The sequence below is a fragment of the Hippichthys cyanospilos genome, chromosome 22, assembly GCF_059441005.1.
Source record: "Hippichthys cyanospilos isolate Australia breed blue-spotted pipefish chromosome 22, RoL_Hcya_1.0, whole genome shotgun sequence".
In the NCBI taxonomy this organism is placed as follows: domain Eukaryota; kingdom Metazoa; phylum Chordata; class Actinopteri; order Syngnathiformes; family Syngnathidae; genus Hippichthys; species Hippichthys cyanospilos.
Genome location: NC_142390.1, coordinates 2,066,921 through 2,089,187, shown reverse-complemented (window position 1 = coordinate 2,089,187; position 22,267 = coordinate 2,066,921). Strand labels below are relative to the sequence as shown.

Genomic DNA, 22,267 nt, shown 5'->3' with positions numbered 1-22,267 from the left:
TTTCAAGTCTGACAATGTTCTTCTTGCTTAGGAACAACTATTGGGGAGGGCCAGGTTGGGTTGTTATCGAGCACTATTTTCTATTGTCAAGGATTTTGTGGAAGATTCAACACTGGGAAACAGATTGCGGTCTTTTCAGAATGCTGCGAATGCTCTGCGGTGCTTTCAAATGCAGACGGATGGAGCTGATATAAAAACGTCTGCAGCATTTGAAATCTGTCAGCTGAAGGTCTCAAGATTATTAAAAAAAGGAAATACAATAATAATGACCCCCATCAAACTGAATCCAATCAGGACGAAATGGTAGATTTACAGCAAAACGCAATAAAAAGCACGTCAACATGAAATTTCGAGATAACACCAGACAGTGCGCTTTAAAGTCAGGTTGCTCCGCAATATTCTCCCTGGACACGGCACCAAGAGATGTTCACAAAAAAAAAACAAAAAACATCTCTTTTGCAAGAGCATTCATCATTGCTTAGCCCTTCCGACAGAACAGGACAGGCCGGAGCTCATATAATGTATCTTTGTTTTCACTGACTGCAATTATCCATGAGATCAATGAGTGTTATCAATAGCTCGCAGCAATTAACATTTAATATCCTTCCGCCGCCACTTACTCCATTAATGGCTGATTGATTACGGGTAAGCCTGGGAGCCACGCAGCTGGGAATGACGCGGATCCATTCGGCCCGTCTGTCAAACCGAGGACCTCCGAGTCCGTCTTACGCTACAACCCCCAGCAGTCAGACAAGTAACTATCAGGAAATCCGGCGATTGCTTTCGTTTGTGGTCTGACCGTGTCTCCCTCGCCACCGGCGTTCCTCATCGGCCCCTCTCCCTTTCTCGTCCCATTTGACTCGGAGCGCTCCGAGTGTTTTGCTTGCATTTCCCCCTCATATCAAGCGACACCCTCCCCTCAACCGCAGCACTTCATAATCTAATCAGCGGTGATGTATTTTCAGCGCAAGGAGCCACTGCTTTCCATTTCAATCAAATTCAGCTCTTTCAGAGGAGCCCGTAATGCAATCGTTCTGTACAAGATTCAGGCCCAATTTAAACCCTATAGACAGCGAATGGCTGATAAACACTCCACTCCAATGCACCTCTCTCACTCCACCCCGGGCTTACTTTGTGTGTCAAATACAAGAGCTAGCTGGGAGCTATCTCCTCCCTAGGCAAAGTCTACAGCCTTGGCCGCAGATAAGAACAACAACAAACATTTTTGGGGGGGGACCAAACATGCATTCACAACATGCATATAAAGAAAGAATATTTGGTCTAAAAATGCCTGATCCACTTCTTCATAACACGCTAAAGACAGTAGCGTAAAAGTATTTGGCAACCAAAGAACCAAATCAAAACAAAGAACGAGAAAAGCTTGAAGCCACTGAAAAAAATCTTATCATGACAGGCTTGGATCCAAGTTTGGACAAATGAGAGCCTCTCAAAGTTCTGGTCCAGCCGCGTTTCCGGAATCTATTGCATTTTACTGCTTGCTTCAAAGTTGAAAGAGTTAACCATGGGTCAAAGTTGGAGATAATCAAGAAATCCCAAGCTAGCCTAGCCTAGGCTAACCTTACTAGGGAATATGGGCATAACAAGCGCCTCTCAAAGGTAAATAAATCCTTTCTATATTTTTTATTTATGATGCTTTTTGATCATATACATCTATATTATATATATATGTAGCACTTACTATACTATTTTGGTACCAATTTTTAATGTGTATGTACAATTTTGACGTTTTTACCCGGGGTTCTAAACGCATTAGCTATTTAACCTAGGTTTGGATTGCCCATCATACGGCCAATTCGCCTTACGAGCCCAACCGCGGAACGGATTCATCTCGTAACACAGGAAGTTTGGGAACTTGAGCAGTCAGGTTTACTCTGAGAGCATCTGCTGTGTGGACAGGTGCAGAGACGGTCTTTCCTTTGCCAAGCAGAGGGGTTGGCGTGACGGGCGAGGTGCGCAAGCAGATTGGGAAGGTTTCGCTTAATAAACACTTTGTTTTTTGCTGACGATCGGAGGACCGGAGCGAGGGATACGCGGACAGATCGATAAACTGATTTGTTCCGGGCCTCTCCGCGGTTCATCAGACCCGGGCTTTTTCCCCGAGGGGGAGAAGACGCAGGGACTGAAAAGGGGAAAGAAGAGGATGCTGATTGGAAGCGAGGAAATAGACAAGCGAAATCAAGGGAGTTAAGGGTAGAAAAACAGCAGGAGATGAGGATTCCGGATGCAGACAGACAAGATGATGATGATGATGGGTGGAGGGCAGTTGGAGAAAACGGCTGCGACTGAGTGAAAAGAAAAAAAAGAGGAAGCAAAAAAAAAACAATCAGAAAAAAAGAGAGGATTTAGAGGGTCAGATATCAAGCCAAGATGGAGGAGGAAGCAACAGCAAAGCCTTTCAAACTCCACTGGCTCAACGGCTCAAAAACAGTTTTCTGGTCTCTTTTTTTCTCAGAGACAAATATATATTCACCTGACCTGCATCGTATGTTGTTTTAACCACAGGAAAAAGAACCTTCCACTCCCTAGTGATCTATCTCAGGGCTTGATTCACAAAGGATTGATAAGAGCGGTGAGATAATAGCGCAGCAATTTGGTGCCTTCGCCACAAAAGCAAAATAGGCTCCGGTGCATAATGGCAACAAGCAACTGCGCCTGCAAAGATTTCAACGGCCATTACAGCATTGTTCGCCTCTGTGGGATCTGATGTCGGTCAAAAAAAAAAAAAAAATCTGCGCCCAAGACGTACTACTCCTCTTCGGCGTATCCAATTTAATGGCGCAAATTAAAATGACTCATTTGAAATGTCTTCATGACAGTTATTTTTTCATACGTTTAATTCTGCGGTTGTATTCAAGATAACAAAAGACAAACTGATTACAGGTGTGCTAAAACACATGCAACACTGTATGAGGAACCTGTTTGCTGCAGCTTTCCTTCATTGAATTTTAAATGAGTCCAAAAGGTCACAATATAAGGGCGCTGTGATTCCAGTTGACCTATACGCATGAAAAATAAGCTTTCACCAAAGTTCATATACTTGGGCACTTCATAAATAAAACAGCGGACCGAAATTGACCACATTAGGTCGACTTAGTAGCAGCTCGTGTTCAATCTACCCCATCGCCAAGCTCTGCTAAAAATTGGAGCTACCAGGTATGAGTCATACTTCCACTGACTGTATCTGTAGTTTTTCTCCATTATCAAAAGCAAAAAAAAAGACATTATCATTATAAAGGAAAAATATAGGCAGTATTGTACAGATAGGAAAAAAAACAAACAAAAAAAATCAAAGTTTGCTTTGGGCTTTATCCATAGGAAAACAAAAGAAAACTCATGGACGTGGCGCATCAACCAGTGTAGATTCACACCGCCTGACACTTGACTAAACCTATTTTGAAAAACGCTCGCCGGAATGTATACCCTCAGACCGCAACAATGGCACCTTTGGAGAATCAACCTTTCGGTACGACGCGAGGCAGTCAAGGAAAGCAAGTGGCTTAAATGAGGGCAGGGAAATACATTAGGCCTCCATGATCACAACGTCTGCCAGATAAGGCTCGACGAAGAGGCATTATATCCAACACAATCTTCCGAAAAATAGGGAACGGAGGCTTAATCTTGTCAAACACGAAGCACAACAATCACGAGGGCTGATCTTCCATGCGGGAGATGGATTATAATCCAATAGAGACTCTGCATCTGGCTAGCATCCTGTGGAATCAAGTGTGGCACCACCAAAGAACACAGATGAAAGAACAGTAATAGTCGACGCGGATGACTGGGCCGCATATTTTTCTTCTCTTTCGCTCGGTCGTCTTTCTTTCCTCTTTGATTTGAGGAACGCTGGAGAGGCTGCGCAGAGCCACTGGAAAAAGATGTGAAAATGTTATTTGGCAGGATGCAAATGAGGCTTATTTGAGCTCTTTAAACTCAGGTGTGCGAGAACACGGCATGCTGTCAAGGTGGATGCGGGTGTGAAAATGTTTTCTTCTCCGCCGCGCTCAGACAAACACGGGGAAAAGGCTTATTTCGCGCCGGTCTTGACGGAGGCGAGCGAGCGCGAGACCCGAGGCGAACACAACAGAGGGTTGCGTGCGGAGCACCTCTTGGGCAAATCAATGGCTTTGGTTACAAAGCGGGCGTTTTGATTGAGTTTCACTCCTCTGGAAGGTGCCTTGCATTATTTATGGCTGCCTGTCCAGGCCATTCATTACTCACCTTTCAACAGCTGAAGCAGATTGTTGGATTGTTATCTTGTTAGAGGAAAAATGTATTCAATAGGCAGGGTGCGCAATTGTAATTGATGGTGTGCTAAGGCCCGAGTTGCTCTAATTAACAACGGCGCTGTTGCCTGATCGTCCGTCAACAACAGGAATGGAGAAAACGGTTGATTTGGATGAGAATGGACTAACGAAGCCGCGAAGTGACGCAAACCCGAGTTCATTCTTTGAGAGGCTCTCATTACTCTATAGCAGGGGTTCGCAAATTTTTGGGAGTCAGGAACCCTCTTTAGAAAGCGCATTTTACAAGGACCCTAAAAATCATTTAAGACAAACAAAAGTGCCCTTTTTTATTCAGCAACATACTTCAGCTACATTGAAGTTTCCGAAATAAACCGTAAATCGCAAACAAAAAAATTAAAATTGCGAATTGCATGCCTCTATATAACAAATCGGGTCAATTTTCCTAAAACAGAATTTGACTTTGCTGGCTTCATCGCCTCGTTAGCAAGCAATTGTAGACGCAAAACGCATTGACAAATTTAAAAATAATAACATTTTTAATACTATAATAAACTAGTTGAATTGGTTGCTTTATTGAGGAGTCATGAATACAGACAGAGTCATGAACTGTTACCAAAGTACAACCTCTTCTATCATTACTCCATCAGACATAAGTGATAATTGCAAAAATTGCCTCTAAGAGGATAACGGGTGTCCGCCTGCATTGTCGGGCGCAGCTTGGAAATGAGTCTTAAATGCTTTACAAGCTCAACTTTCCCCCTCTGCTCCGAATAACTGATGATGTATCTTTATTTAACAACGCTTTCCTCCGAGACGAGATGCGAGCCGTTGGTCATTTTGATATTTAAAAGGCCGAGGGCGCCGTGGAAAGCGCAGTCCTCCCGAGGAAGCGGATGCTGCGGGATTTTTGCTCCCGGAGAAGCGAGCGCTTTGAAGATCAGGAAATCCCACGGTCACAGTCTGGCCAACTTTTGATCACTTCCAGCCCAAAAAAAAAAAAAGTTCCAAGCTTTCAAAATTCTGTCTGAACCGGCGTTTGAGTTTGTCTCTGGTGTGTCAGCAGAGTGCGGGTTCAGCATTCACTCAGTATCCATCCATGACAAAGTATTTGAAATCTAATGAGCGAGAGCTTCCTGAGGAATATCCATTATCTACACTGCTTCCCCTTTGCAGGGTAACCGAGGTGCCATGTTGGGGGGAAGGGGGGGGTTGGACCGAGAAGACAGACAGTGGAAAAGTAGAAAGTCTTTATATCCCCAAATCCAACGGAACCACAGCGAGCGCATGCCCTGGAAAATTAGACTCGGAAAGTAGACTTTGAAGCAAACTGGGATAAGAGTTTGACGTTCTGATGAGTACCAAGAGCTTAAATGCTACCAGATGTTGATTCTATATGACAAAAAGCAAACTCGTAATGTCTGCACGGCAACGGACACAAGGAACAAACTAGCGTATTTATAAAGTTTGGATGACTTTTCATTCTTTTTCACAGCGTTATATGGGTTACAGCTTAGTCTAAAACAGAAAAAAATTGCAACGTGCATCAAAGTGGATGAAAAAGCATAAATATGATGACAACTTTCATCTTATTGCAATTGCACTTCAAATGAGCAAAACAAAGCCTTTTCCCCGGCATCATCCGTGCCAACTCAAATACGCATAGCTTGACGACTATTAGCGCAGGATGATTGGGCAATCTTAAAGAATGGGCAGAAGAAGAAAAACAACCGTTCACAGCAGGTGCACACAAATCACAAACGGCAACCCCGGCTTCCCCCTTCCACGCACGCACCTATGAGCAAACCAGAGATGGAAGAGGTGTTTTCGAAATTGGGTTTTCAGCTTTGAGGGCCTGTCGAGTAAGTTATGGGTCAAGTCAAGGAATTTGACTTTGTGGTGGGGGAAGAGAGAGGGAGGAAAAAAAATGCGCTCGGCGTTGGGCGTTAAGGGTTCATTACTCTGCAGATGGCGGGTGAGCCCGAGCTGGGAAGAGGAGTTAATTCCCGCCAAGTGAGAAAAAACACATTAGCTGAGACCTATCCATCTTTTCCACGCTGACGCCTCCATTTGAATTGATTATTTTTTTCTAAAAGATGAAGCGAGGCAACGGTCCTGCGCGTACGAGGTATTAAAAAAAAAAAAAAAAAAATCTTCCATTTGGATACTTTCCATTTAAAAAAGGGGGGACTGATGAGAAATTAAGGAACATTTTCAGGGGCTCCGTTTAAGTATATCTATAAAGCGGATGCAAATGAGAAAATTGTGATTTGAAGTCTGCTTCTCGATTTATCAAAGGCCCATACTTAAAACATGGGCTGCATTAACCCAACCCTTGACATCTCATTAAACAACAGCTCTCCTATATCTTAGGGGCGCTATTTATATTTCAACGGGTAAAATGATGCTAACTCTTCAAAATCCATTCCTGGGGGCTTTTTGGAAGAATGTTCTTGTGGGGAATGCAGCCACGATGGCAAAAAGGAATCAGGACTTTCTAACAACATTTGGGAACGGCGCATTTGGACATATGATATCTAATTCTAGCCTCCACGCGGGTTCTACTGTGACCAACACTAACCCGGTTCACAATCTAAGCCTTTCCTGTAACGAATGAAGAGAATGCGGCCATTAAAGCGCTCCGAGGGATTTCAACCATTTAGCATCGTCCCAGCTTTTTTTTTTTTTCCTCAGGTAATTTAATATGTTGTGTTTTCTCAAATGTCAGCGGTGGTCCTAAGGGCCCACATAATGAGAAACAATAGAGAAGGGGCCGGCCGGCTTTAATCAAATGAGACCCACGCGTTCAGGCTCCCCAACGAGGTGGCGGCCATGCCAATATTCTGTCCCATTAAGAAACAACGCCCAGCACATGCACACTGATTAGCGCAGAATTAACAGTGCTGGGGGGCACTGTTGGAGTATTATTACAAAAAAAAAAAGCAGCAACACTCATTAGAAAAGCAATCGGGGCTTTTACGGACAACGTTATTGTGTCAAGTAAGTGCATTTCATCCCCGAAGGCGGCAACGTTGCTTCAAAATAAAAGAAAAAGTCTAAATGCTGACTTTTCGCCATGACTAGACTATAGAAAACACTTTTGATGACTTTTCCGCTGAGTCAGACTCAAAACAGCATGCTTGACAGAGATCCTGCTCAGATTGTTGCGCGCCACCCTTTGGATGAACACAAGCTTCGCGATTCTTCATTTCCAAGACATATCAATGTAAATACGTGGATCCCGTGTTACAACGTCCCTGATTTACGTTATAGAATACAAAGTTTTTCATCCCCTCTTTAGGACATTTTCCCGTTTTTGCAACTGTCGTGACCCTAGGGGCTTGGCTGTATTTGTGTTGTTTCGTCTCCATCTGCAGTCGTGCTTAGGTAATTCCACTTATTTTTAGTTGCTGTCCCTACAGGCGTCACTGCTTATATCAATACAATGCTGCTCCGCATTATTTTGGGATGATAATAGTGGTGTGTTCGCATCGTGGCAAAATAAGTGGCAGATGACCATACATGAAAATGACAGTCAAGTCCAAATAAAGCATTTCCTGATAACAAGGGGGGAAGTTAATGAAAAGTGTCTTGAAGACTTGATAACAGAAGGCCCAAAACACGTCATTTTCTCGGACCCTTCACCGTATATGCTGGGTTTTGAAAATGACAAGAAAGAGAGGATTTTTCGACAGAATGGTCAGAAGACTCGGTGTATCTGTAGCACCGAGTTCCAGACGCTACTTGATTGGGTGACTCGGGAGGAAATGGAAAGCTGTCCCGGCAGGTGCTTATCTCTGACCAGAGCTTACAGAGTCACCCCCGCCCCAGCCACCACACTGACTGACGTCCGCACATCGGTGCAGGGTGCACTTCCAATCAGCTTTTCAAGTGCAATGTTCAGAAAGGAGATTTCTCCAAAGTTACATGGGAACACGCCTTCTCTCAAGAACTTCTATGGCAGAGCCAAATACAGTGAACCCCCGTGTTACAACGTCCCTGATTTACGTTATTTTCATGTTGTGACCTGGAATACTGAGTTTTTTCATCCCCTCCACATGACAAATTTGCAACAAAAACAACTGTCATGACCTTAGGGGGTTGGCTGTATTTGTGTTGTTTTGCCTCCATTTGCTGGCGTTTTTAAGTAGTTGCACTTATTTACTATTGCCGTCTAACTGCTCCCATGCAACGCGTGACTACAGTCCTGGTCTGCTATTGGTCGGCGTCTCCTCACGGAGATGGTCTGCTATTGGTCCGCCTCACTCGTTTCAAAATGGCGGAACGGTAAAGCTTTGTTGGATTGTGAGTGCTTACAAAACCGTATTTATAGTGCATTTTACTGCTTAATTCAAACTTGAATGGATTAGCCATGGGTCCCAAGATTGCTAGTGATGTTAAAGAGGGAAATAAGAAGATGATTTATGTGGAAACGATGCTGGGCATAATCAGGAAATACGAAGCTAGCCTAGCCTAGGCTACCCTTACTAGGGAATATGGGCATAACAAGCGCCACTCAAAGGTAAATAAAGCCTTTCTATGTTTTATTTATGATGTTTTCTGATTGTATACATGTATATTATATATACGTAGCACTTACTATACTATGTTGGTACCAATTTTTAATATGTACGTACAATTTTGATGTTTTTACCTGGGGTCCTAAACGCATTAGTTATTTAACGTAGGTTTTGATTGCCCGTCAAACGGGGAATTCGTCTTACGAGCCCAACCGCGGAACGGACGAATCTCGTAACACGGGGGCCCACTGTATAGAAAAAAGCATTTCTCCACCCAAACCTTGATGAGCAACGTCTAAGGCTCAACGGATGTTTGTGGAACTACCGCTTTCCTAACAGACAGGAACATAAGTGCTTCTCAGCCTGCTGTCCTGTGGCTAACAAACCAGAGTGTCTTACTGATAGAAAACACCAGAGAAAAGAAAAGAAAAAGAACAAGCGCGAGGCCGCGGACCGCCGCGTCCTGCCGAGGATTACAGATGGCCCTCAGAACTCAATCAAAACTATGCCGACCGACTGCCAACGAATGGGGAGGGGGTTGCGGCATGACACTGAAAATGGCTTCCAAATGAGTTTTTAAAATATCTATAAATAAAGTGCCTTTGAAAAAGCCCAACAGACAGGTCCATATGCCAGCTGGATGGGGGCCAAGTGAGAAGTTGCCCTCCCCTTCCATTTCTCATCATCTGTAGCTTGGCATCATTTATTTTCCCGTCGCGCTCTCACACCAACAAAACATGCACACGCCGCTATAAACAAGGGGCTCTGATTTGGTCACCTATTAGCAAGTCATGGATTAGGAAATGAAGAAAGCTACTCCCTCCGAATACACAAAAGATGGATATTGCAAAAGGATTTCTTATAGACCGTTGTCATAACAACCGTGTGGATTATCGCCAACAAGCTATTTTCATGAATTACGCCAGTGGTTGTCAAATGGAAGAAACTTCAGGGGTGACTCCAGATTTTAAAGAAAACAAACACACATGCAAAAATCCTTTCAAATGTGACTGTTGATTTGAATAATTGTTTCAGGAAAATATACTTTCGTGAAACAAATTTTCTGTTCAGTAGGTTATTCAATTTTATTTTTGCAAAAGGCCAGATTCATCCCCATATTAGAAGGGTTGGATCCAATTTGTCATGTGACATCTCTCGTTACCTGTCAAGTTTATAATTGATTTTTGTGAACACATCCCTACTATCATCCCAAAAGTTAGATATTTTTCTGAGGATAAATATTTATAATTATTTTTTTGAGAACATGTCTATCACCTTTGTTGATTATTTTTTATGTACAAATCTTTATTAATAATTAATGATTCGAAATAAATGTCTAATCAGTTGCATGAACAGAGGGGCGGAAGCTCCATATTTCCCATCCGCAAGAACCTTTCTTGAGAGTAACAGACACTTTTGAACACATCGGTGTCACTGTGACTCCAGCGGACTTCAAAAGGAAATACGAAATGGAATATCTTCATTTTTGGGTCTGACTTGGAGGAGGATGATGATGATGATGGCGACGATGATGCTGATGGCGGTGGAGAATCCGAGCAGTTTATGAGGCACTTTATGCGCTGTCTTAATGTGCTCCACTTCAATGCAGCTCTCTGGGAAAATAGGCTATTAAAGTTGATCACAAAAGCATGTCTGCCATCAAAATGCTGGCCTTTTTTTTTTTTGGGTGCTATTTGCCTGAGAGGGATGTTCCCATTCTCATTTAAACGACAACAATGAGTCACCCAATACGTATGCAAATAGACAAAAATGGAGATGAAGATGCTCCTGCTTTTTTTTTTTTAAACACGTGTTTTCTTTTGTCTGGCTGCGGGAGGCGAATCTTGCAATCACAAAAGTGGGTGGGATTTAGGACACAAGATCTTGCTCTCCATCCTTTTGACAGCCCAGATGTCCAGATCCGAAACAGCTTCAGCGCAATTAATCCTGAAATTCACAACGACAGCGCTTGATGTTGTACTCTAAAATAAACAAACAAATGCGGACTCCGGTAGGAAAGCGCACCATCGCTCCGAATCCCCGCAGCACCATTTGGCACCGCTAATACCGCTAAGGAGAAGACGATGAGATTCAAAGAGACAGATGCGTCCAACAGGACTCGCGAGCCTCCCAGCTAAATTAGCCAGAATTCAAGAGTTGTTGTTGTTGTTGTTGTTGGGCATGTCGCTACAAAGGCATCGCTGGAACATTTGAAAAGATCAGAGTCTGACATGCTGTTCACCACTGGCTCTTTATTAAACCCAACAGCTGGGGGGAAAAGCTCGGCGCCGGGACACTTCCCGCGCCCCCCCCCTCTCCGACAAAGACAAATGGGAAAAGGTCACGCATTTGGCGCGCGATCACACACGCCTCGCCGAGATGACATGAAAGCGGACAAACGCGCTTATCAATTCTGCGGACGCCCCTTGGCAGACGCGAGGTGTGGCGGCGGTGACAAAACTTGGAAATAATCAATCGTCCTGGAATCGGCTTTGGAAGTCTTCTGAGTCAATTTAAGGCTTGGATTTGACACTTTCTGGAGCCCATACTAATATATATATATATATATATATATATATATATATATATATATATATATATATATATATATATATATATATATTACTCTACTAATATATAAGTGCCCTTCGTTTCAAATACATAGGCAACACCAGCTGTGCAGTACTATTCTTTCCGTACCATCAGGTGTAAATAATCGACAGTGCGCCCCACAATCCAGTCCCAACATCGGTAAAAATGTTTTGTTAAGCCCTCCGCTTGACTGACCTTCGGCCCGTTTCCAACCAAACGGAGGAAGCAAACGTCCGTTTGATGAGATGCTGTGGGCATCCGGAAAAATCCATAGCGGAGCAAGCGCAAGCGTACGAATCCCTCAATCTGCATGACAACGCCGCAGTGCCTAAATCCCAAGGTGACGATCCATCTTACGTGACCCGGGGCTTTGTCATAACATTGTCAGCGCATCATAACAACTCCGACGCGGTTAATAAAAGCCGACACGGTCTCAATGAGTTGCGCGTTCAAATGACCGTTATGAATAAGCGAGCGTTTGCGGCAGGTGCATTCATTACGCAAAACTGATTAAATCGGGCGAGCCCGCGGGCGTCCGTGGGCCTAATGATCTCGCTCTGCCTTTTGTTATTCATGGCGGCGGAGGTCGGGCCACCAAGCTCGCCCCCCTCACCCCGAGTGTATGCTCGTGCCCAATGAGGCCTCATTAATAGCACAAGAGCCCCCAGGAAGTCGCAGATGGGCGGAGCCATTACCCAGTATTATGATGTCTACTTGTGTGTGACAAGATGATATATGTTGCCTTTGCAGTTTAATTGCCCGGTTCCCCGGCTCTACTCCGCCCTATTACCGCCCCGCCCCCTCCCCTACCCCCCTCGGAGATGCTCAATGTACATATTTGCGTAACGCGGCGAAACAGATGAATCTAATGGCCGGGAACAAAGGTGATAGAACACATATTCTTATAACGCGTCTACTCTTATGCCAAAAAACTATTTTACAAATTAACAAAAAATTGAGTAATTATGCATTTCCAGGAGAGCGGCTTTCCAACCGTTGCTTTTTCGTACACAGTCATGTTTGATTCCAAATGTAAGATACCATCCCATTTCTATCTGCTATATAAGAAAAGGTACACACATTTTGGATGTGGCGGAGTTAGCAAGTATTTCCATGGATGTGACACATGTAATCAATAGCACACAGAGTGCTACCACATGCACTTTCCTGCACCTTCAAACTTCCTGAACACCCCCCCCCCCCCCTCCTCCCTCATGCCCATCAGATAGATTCCGGATCACCCTTGCTTGCTGACCAGGCACTAAATTATTCAGTTGAAAATAAGTCCACATTAAAAATGCAATGACCCGCCCGAGTAGCTCACCGTCGAGCAAAACTGCAGCGCTTAACATGTGCGAGGGGGAGGGGGATCGATTCACGGACCCCCCCCGATTTTTAAAGTGTGCATCTCTAATGTTGATTAAGTGGGTGTATGGCATAGATGAAAGTTTTAGGAATACAGATACCAACGGTAGGAAAAGTCGAAAAAGTTTATGCGGCGCTAATGCATGCATCAGCAAGTATCATTTATGAAGGCGAGGTGCCGGTCTACTTTCATTTTGCTGACTAAACTTTTCCGCCTCTTGGTGTGTGTAACTGGGATTGGGGGGGGGGGGTAACCTATTATAATCCAGATTTAATAGCGTTGACCCTTGAACGCAACCTGGAGAAGGCTCCTCGGGGGATTCAGGTCAAAGTTTGTATAATATTAATATTACGTAGGCGAGTTTTTCCTCGGCTCCATTGCCAAGTGCTTGCTCGTGTATACTTCCATAAGATATATGAGGTGAAGACATAGGACCACTTGGGGTGGGGGTGGGGGGGGGGGGGGGGGGTATGATACGTTGCTAAATTAGCCAAAAGCAGGTCTGGCGTGAGTAATCTGGACTTTATGGTAAATTCCCTCTGTGCCAGGTCCAGTTTACTCGAATAGGACCCATCACCTTGTCACGACTGCAGACACCGGCGGGAAGGACAAATCACATGACTGTTTATTGGAGGAAAAAGTGCTCTGACGTCTAAATCCGAGCAGGCGCTGCATTGCAAGATCAATAAAAGGACCACATGGGTGTCAATGAGAGAAAATGCTGATGCGGGGTGCAAAGTCAAGATAACACGTTTGAAGGAGGGCTAACTAGGACTCCTTGAATGCGGCTTTTCAGTATAAATTTGATTATAAATGTGCCAATAAATGTATGAGATTGTTCATGCTAGTTTTGCCCAGATAATAGCTTTACATATCTTGTTATTTTCTCAGTCAGCTTGACCATACGGGAAGGATTTTTGGTCGTTTTTGCTCAGATATGCACATGTTGGGATTGCTTTTATGATGCATAGGATGCGTCATGACCTGAAATGACAGCTTTGTACATCTCGCTATTTTCTCGGCCAGCTCGATGACGTGGACGATGTTTGATGAGCTGGAATGCGTTTTCAAGAGCTTGACCTCCATAAGAATCTGAAGCCCAAACTTTTGGCAGGTACAGCCCATCCCCTAACGCCCATCTGGATTTTTGATGGGCAGGTGCATTTAGTAGCTGGACGGCAGCCAATTACTGTACAGTATATGGGCCTCTGTTCGGCGTTGCCATGGCGCCTGGCAGGTGTTGGAACAACTATCCGTGAACGACACATGCAGACAGGGGCCCAATTATCTGGGTCAAAACAATCAGCATGTGCGAAGAGACGTGACGGGACACCTGCGACACGACTTTTGATATCGAATCTCCTGCTTCCGTTCTGCGCGCTTGCTCCTTGGGTTTCCAAAAGATGTCCTTCCTGATACAGTTTGCGAAGACGTCTTCTTTCATAAGTTTTCTTTACAAGGGAAAACGTGGTTAAAGGCGGCTGGAAAAGTAAATTCTGCCAAGTAGGACCCTCCAGTGGACAGCCATGGAATTGCGGTGCAGTCCGCTGACACAGTATCACCAGTGCTTGCAGAGTTGACTCGACAAATCTCCTGTAAAAATAACTAGATGGCCTTTTTTTTGTTTTTTTCGTTCATTTTTTTTTAATACGTTCTTGGCATGCATTGAGATGAACTCTTTTAGTGTCAAGCGTCATCCGAAAAGGAAACCTTCTAGAGGGCCGGTATATCAAGCATTTTCACATCAGACATTGTGTGCTATGTTTATGTAAATATGGGCGCTATCATATGAAAGATTGACTTCCATTCCTTACTTTGAATCTGTGTTGAAACACTGCCATCCTGTCTTGCTAATAATAACAAAACAAAACAAGAATGGCAGTATATATATTTTTTAACTGTGCACGTTTCTTAATGTATCTCATATTCAATATTTTGTTCGAAAATCAAAGAGATTGTGTATATCAAAAAATTTAGCTGTAATTTTAATACCGTAATATTTTTGCTTGGTTTTATTACCGTCATAATCTAATATCAGCACAGCCTCCAAGCCTTCATTTTCAATTGTTCCATTGGCGCTTTTAGTCCAATTATATCACAACCAGCATCCCTCCATGACACCACGGGGGGTAAAATTATAATGAAATGAAAATATATAATTTACAGACTTCACTTAAACAAATTATAATAAACGTCAATACATTTCGTTTCGCCCAACATAGGCTTTGAAAATGACGCTAAGGGGCAGAAAAATACATCGATGAAAGAAGGAGCGTGTGTTAAAAAAAAAAAACAGAAACAGGATCATTTCCTGTTTTCGGACCCTGGAAGGAAAAACAAAACAAAAACAACAGCTGAAAGTCACTGGATGGTGCAATATTGAAGATGTCTGCTCATTTTGTAAAAATGACACAAATAACACAATTCTTCCAGAAAGATTGCATTTCAGACTCGTTCACTTTCAATGCATGCAAAAAAAAACCAATGAGGGCTTTGTTTTCTTAATAAAGTTTATTCTATATTACAAATAGTATTTTGTTCTGGACTGCAAAATAGGAATGCATTATATTTACATACACAGGTAGGTATACAATTAATTATAACAAAGTTAGAGAAGCTCACCTTCTATCCTCCCAGGCTGTTTTGATCTCATGATAAGATACTCTTAATCTTTCAAATATGGTCTAGTAAAAGTTTTTTTTTTGGTGTGCGTAACACCCGCTATAATACTGAGCTAGGAGGATGCCTGTACTGTATTTCCTACAAAAGGTTTCAAGGTGGAAACTTTATCTGTGCTCTGTCACTGGGCGCTGTGTATGTATGTACACATGGCTGGTAGGGCTTCTACACACAGTGTTTATTTCGCTTCGCTACATGAAGGACACGGCTAATTCAGAAGTCCATACGTTGACTCCAACCCTCACCAGCTCCGAGTCTTTGATATGTTTGACAACCAGCTTGAGCTAACCGCAGCAGCAGCTCCATTTACATCCAAATCGGTCAACATGCAAGGGAGGGGGCAGTGCACAGGGGTGTCTTGAGATACGAGAGCATGGGGGGGAAAAAAAGAAGCTCTGAACCGATTCATGAGGTGTTAAAAAAACAAGAGCCTTAGGCTTTGAGTGCGCTAACCCGATGCTAACGCTCACGCAAAGGCGAACGCCACGGTTATCATTTTAAATGCAGGCAGAGGTCTTTATCCTCCGCATAGAATGGATTGGGGACCTTTGGAGTAAAGCAGTATATACTCAATATTCTTTTTAACCCCGGAGAACCCACGGGGTCAGTTTCTAATAATTTGTTAGAAGAAAAGGGTTCTTGGGTTCTCCCTAAACAGGATGATTTATATTTGTATCTAACTTAGCATGCTGGTTTGTGTTTTAACTCTTTAAGTGCCATGGACAAGAATTGTCATGTAAAATACTTGTGTGCAATCCACCAATGTTGTAATGTCGTTCTAAACATACGCAAAGTGTTATTCTGCCATCAAAAATGCATTTTCACTGTTTTTCTTCAGGGAGGGACCGTTGAGATGGTTCAGACGCCACTCGAAAAATATTTGCCCCAAAGTGTACACGCGCGAAGATTTTTCTCCCTTTGTCCAAAATAGCTTGGTGTCACTCAAATGACCTAGTTTCAAACAGTGATTAACCAAAGAACGCTCGGCACTGAAAGAGTTAAAAAGCGCATTGGATATTTATGTTTTTTTGGGGGGGGGGGGGGGGGGGGGCGGAACGAATTTTCGCATTGGAGAAGGATGATGAAATTCAAGTCATATCTCAAGGCACCGCTGTGGACGAATTTTCAGATTCTGCAGCGTCAACTGGATAAAGGTTCCACCTTAAACTTAATAAGCGCTTTCTCCTCTCTCCAGTCTTTCAAAGCAAAACAAAGTTAAACAAACACATCCACATCATCATCATCGCAAGGCTTAGAGTTCTTTTTTTTTTCTTCTCTCCTTAAATAAGTTTTTTTTCTTAAATGGTTTTACATGCGCTTAAAAAGCCAATAAAGGTGGAGCAGCGAGGGCGGCCTTCGCACATTCACATCACCACATGGGGCACGTTGTCAAGGCAAAAAAAGGGCGGACCTTCACAGGGTACAAGAGGTGGCCTCGCTCATCACACGTTTCACTTCATTGTCGCTCTCCGTGGTACTGGTTTTTTTTTGTTTTGTTTTCCCTCTTCCGAGAGGCGCCAAGACGACACCGGCGCCTCGGCGGCTACACTCGGGCCGGCGTCCACCTTGAAGGCTTGTGCAAAACAGGAAAGAAAGATGTGGAAAAGCCAGGAGCCACGGAGCATCTCCACAAACTGAGGTCAGAAAAGTAGCACACAGGTTCCAGTCACAAGGTTTTTTTTTTTTTTTTTTCTTTTCGAGTCCATTTAGTGGTTGTCCTTTTTCTTTTGAGTTGTATTTTGTGTTCCTCTGTGGCACTTGACAAATCTTTTTTTGTGTTGAAGATGTCAAGCTCCTTTGGTTTTTAGGCTGACCAACTTGCCCGCACATCCCGGGACCTTGTTTGGTACGTACGTCTAGATGTGTGCGTGTGTGTGTGTGGTGTGTGTGTGTGTGGGTGTGCTATCAAAACACACACATGATCATCTTTGTGTGCTTCTTACGGAGGAGCCGGAGGTTTTGAACCGGATGGAAGCGTGGAAGCTAATGCTAGTCAAGGTGTGCTAACGTTGGGGTTTAGGGGGCGCGGGGTGGGTGGGGGGGGCTTCCAGTGCCCTCCTGAGCCCTTAACCTCAGTCTTAAATGCAAATCCAGCTACAAGGGAGAGAAAAACAAACCAAACATTTGCATTGATCCCAGTCCAAGATCTCAAGAAGTGCTGTCCGTTTGTCCCACTCCTCCCGGTTGGAAAGAATTATACCTGTCAGTAAATTCTTAAAGGCAACGTAAAAATCGTTTTTTTTTTTGTCTTTTTTTTTTTTTCCAGTGTCTGTATGCAGCAGTGGATGAGGGATGAGAACAATTCTATCGAGGAAGCAGTAATGAAAACCGGAACAAAAGAGGAGCAGGTTTTGGCTCAGGCACGGCACGGTGATGGGATGGCGGGCCAAAGGTGGGGAGGAAAGGGGAGGGGCGGGACAGCAGAGGGGTGTGTCTTCTCTTCTTCCCAGTGCACCCTGGGAAGTGCGGTTCTCAGCTCTCCAGCGTCATGAAGGCCACCACCTGCTCCAGCTTGAAGGCCAGCCTCTGCTTCCTGGCCGCGTCGTCCTGCTCCAGTGCGCACACAATCTGACACGCAACGCAAAGTGAGTCAGGTTTCCGTCAATCCTCCAAAAATGCAATCAGAAGTTTGGAAAGGCCTTCAAATGCTCCGGATCACATTAAGAGGTGATGACATTCAAGGTATTAACGCTTGAAGGTACACAGCTGTGAATTGAAAGACCCCTTAGGTCATGAAACGTCATCCGCATCATAAGTAAAAAAAAAAAAAAAATCCCATGATGTGCAAAGCTGTGCTATAAACTGAAAGACACTCCACATCATAAAGCATCAATAGCTTCACAAATCTAAGTAAAAAAAATCCTAAAATGTGCAAAGCTGTTACCTGTGCAACCCCTAGAAGCTGACATTATATTATTGCAATTATTATTGCAATTATTGCAATTTAGTGTAAAGAAAATTCAAAAAGCATTCTCACAAAAATGCATACACACTGAAAATCTACCTTCAACTTTCAAATGGGTCAGTTTGCCAGTTTGAAAATATGCTCTTATTTCAAGACTTTGCACAACTGCAAACTGATGTGAGCATTAGGCTAACGTACACCGGTGGAAACGATATGGTTTGTGTTTTCACAAGAGGACCCCCGCCATACGAAATGAATGCGTTCCGGGGTCGGGATCATAAGGTGAAATCGTAGAAACAGTAGAAACTTATGCTAAGTAGGAAATGCGTGAAAAAACATCAAAATTGTACATACATATAAAAATAGCTAACACAATAGTGTAGCAAGTGCTACTTATATATAATTTACATGTACATAATTAAACACCACCAGAAATAAAACAATATATAAATGAAAAATGACATTTTATTTACCTTGGGTGTGACGAGACTTAAGATAGTTATGGCCATATTTCCTAGCGAGGATAGGCTAGGCTAGCCTCCTTCGTATTTCTTATCTCCAGCTTTGTTTCCATACTAATCATCTTAACTTCTACCTTTAACATCACTAGCAATCTTGGGACCCATGGCTAACCCTTTCAAGTGTGACTTAATCAGTAAAATCCACTATAAATACGTTATTTTAAGCACGCACGCCATTTTGAGTCTTAAGTATCTTAGTGACGCCAGATTGCGCAGATTGATGACGCCACGAAACAAGCCCTGCGTGCAGGCAGTTTGACGCGACCGGAAAATAAGAACGATAACCTAAAAATGCCTGAAGAGAGGCAAAATGGCAGTTGCCCTAAAGCGGGGAAAACGCCGTAAAGCGTTGAAAAAACTTAAGCCAGGGACGCTGTAACCTGGGGGTCCACTGTATATACTAATCGGCGCGGGTTTACCTCCTCAGTGTACTTGGCCACGTAGGAGTAGATCTCACTCAGGGAGCTCATGCTGTTGAACTCGCTCATGTGCATGCGGGATTGCTCGGCCAAGTAGGCGTTCATGTCCTGGTCGCTGATGGCCGGCATCTTGCCGATGTCCGAGTAGTACCTGCGCACACGACATAAGATGACCTCTACTGTAATCCCGAAATAGGACGCTTTATGTTGAATATTTTTCGCTGGTTCTAAAGTTAAATAAATCAGACGCTGATGGCATGTTTTAAGTCTTTTTTTGTTTTTTTTTGTTTTTACCCAAAATTGCTTTGCACTTGAGGTATTGAGCTGAAAACATTGTTCACAGAGGGTACATCACTGAAAAAAGGTTGGGAACCATCAATGTATAAAACCAAGCAAAAAAAAAACATAAAATGCCCACCTGTGGCCTTCAAGAAGGCGTGTCCAAACTTTTGACTGCTACGTTAAAACGACGTCACCTGATGCAAAGTGAATTAAAGTCCCAAAAAGGGCCTACTTCACCATTTGTGTTGTAGCAACGCTGCCTTGCCCATTTGTTTTACAGCAGACCATTTTACGATAACTTTGAATTCAAACTAAGGCCATAAAACGTGTAATTGGCAAAAGTGCTGACCCCTACGCCGGCGCACTTGTAAACAAATGACTTTAATGGCTGCCGCCTGGGCGTGTTTTCTGGCGGACGCCGTCAAATTCATGCAAAGTGCTGCCACCTTACTTGGCATCCCAAAATTAATGTGCCTTTAAAACTATGCAGCCCATTAGGACCCCACTTCCCGACTACTTCCTCTCCGACTTGTAACCCATTCGACCGCATCCTCACAGCAGTAAATCCCTTTTCCGGCATACGCGCATAACTAATGAGGCCGCGCGCATACGCCGCCGCACGATTTTCCCGCCGCTGTCAAACAGGCAAAATTTGGACTGCATGTGGAGTCTCCAGTGTTTCATGCTGCGAGGTTCTCGCATCTATTCCCACTCATCCTTCCAAATGTGTTTCACGTTTCGCTAACAATCGGGGCAAAAATAACCGCAATTATTGGCTTCAAAAGGGACCGCGCTATAATTTTCTTTGGTTTGTCATTTGACACAAAAAGTAACCAAGCCCAAATGAGTACAAGAGGGTATCTTTGGAAATGTAACACCTGAGCTAAACGAGGGAAAATTGTAACTAAAAAGTTGTGTTTTTTTCCCCCGGATTTGTTTAGTTTTTTTTATAAAGTGCGTAAGCGAGAGGGAAGGTCACCTCTCCACCCAGCTTTTGTAGCTGGGGATGTCCTTGGCGTAAAGCAGCTTGTTGGACGGCGAGTCCTTCCCGAGGCGGTGCTCCGAGGTGGAGCAGGAGTCCATGAAGGTCTGGGCCACCACAGACAGGCAAGCGTCGGTGATGCTGCTCTTGTGGATGTCGAACACAAACTGAGGGTTCTTGATCACGTTCACCCAGAAACGCAGAGGTAGGCTGGCGGGCCACAAAAAAAAAAAAAAAAAAAAATCAAATTACAAATACGACTGAAATTGAAGGAGGTCTCATTTACTTTAGAGCAGGAAATCAATTGTCTACATGGGGGATTGCGATTGACATTTAATATGCAATTACTTTTTCACAGACATTTCTCTCTGTATGTTTAAACACTCATCTGCGCTATAATCCAATTTCTTCTACCCATCTACTGTAAACATTGAAACATTTTGCCCTATTTATAAGCTTGCACAAAAATCAATTCAAGGACATTTGGCATTATGATCAAATTGCTATGTTTCGACGCCCGTCCTTTCAAATGTGACAGCCAAAAAGAGGTTCAAAAATATCAATGATGGTTGACTAAGTTAGTGTTATGATGTCACGCACTGTATTAACTTTTTAAAGAGCTTGTTTATCAATAAAAAGTCTTGACTACATAAATTGCTGACACAAGGCATAATATAATCATAATATAACAGGAGGTGTGATTGGTAGTCTATGCGTAGGCGCTTGTAAAAAGTTAACCTAGGGCGGTGAACACACTTTTTACACACACACATACGGAGAAAAAAGAAGGAAGTTTGATCATCATTTTTGGAATTTGGTACCCGCGAATGAGTTGCCACCATTGGCATGGTCAAGACAAGAATTACAACACCATAATGTTGCGTCCTATCTTCTGCCGGTCTTCAAGAATAAAGACATCCAAAGAATGCTATTTGCTCACCCGGATGCACAGGCTAACCAACTACGCTACTTGGATGGCAACGTCTTCGCAAAGGCCTGGCCAAAATGGCCCACGTGTAGGTTGATGGAGGAAATGTAATCATGGAGTACCACAAAGCGCCGCTCCATCCACGCCCACAAAGCGATTAAGACGGACAATCCAGCGCAAGAGGATTTGGAGCGCAGGAAGTAAAAGTCTGCATTATGACTTGAACATTAATCGAAGCAAAGAATCTAGAGGGATTAGGTACGGGGGAAGGGGGGGGTATTAGACTGCCGCTAAGCCGCCCCAGCTGCCCCCTTCTTCCACTTCTTTCATATGATTCAAAAGAAGCGGCCGGGCATCATCAGTTGCGTGGACAATGGCGCAATTGTCCGCAGTGACTTCATGCCGGGTAGCGTTCTGATGGCACTCATCTGTATGCTTTATCCAAATATCAACGGCCGCCATCTGTCCAGTCGGTCCACTTGAATAATTATGCAACGTGTAATGACAGCCGTATATGTGTTTGCTGATTTTTGGAGCCTGTTTAAAAAAGATGTCATATTTATCTTAAAGTAGGACTGCAACATGTGTAAACGGACGTTTTTTGTAGACTACGGTGTCAATCTACAGCATATGTCTGGTAGTATGCGCAGTAGAATAAATACTAACGCATTGTATTGATTTAAGTAAGCGCCTAATCTGGAGTTTGGCTAGTTTCGCTTCACCTGAACAGTTGGCGTAGTCTTTCGGTCCTCTCTTTTTCTCGCTTTGTAAGTCACATTTAGTTAGCAATCGCTAACCTCCCTATTATTTG

At 43.6% G+C, this 22,267-nt stretch overlaps 1 protein-coding gene across 4 annotated transcripts in view; it reads right to left on the bottom strand.

Moving 5' to 3' along the window:
- Positions 1–22,267, bottom strand: part of plxna4 (plexin A4) — a 138,545-nt gene that overhangs the window by 18,134 nt on the left and 98,144 nt on the right. For 2 of the 4 annotated variants that reach the window (XM_088406532.1, XM_088406531.1), the window contains exons 30-32: positions 20,526–20,738; positions 19,265–19,415; positions 16,460–17,987 (exon numbers count right to left, since the gene is read on the bottom strand). In XM_088406532.1, coding sequence (XP_088262658.1) covers positions 17,892–17,987; positions 19,265–19,415; positions 20,526–20,738 — 460 coding nt within the window. In that variant the 3' untranslated portion in view covers positions 16,460–17,891. Of the gene's footprint in view, positions 1–16,459; positions 17,988–19,264; positions 19,416–20,525; positions 20,739–22,267 lie in introns of those variants that run through there. The other 2 variants (XR_015864213.1, XM_088406533.1) reach the window with 1 other exon arrangement.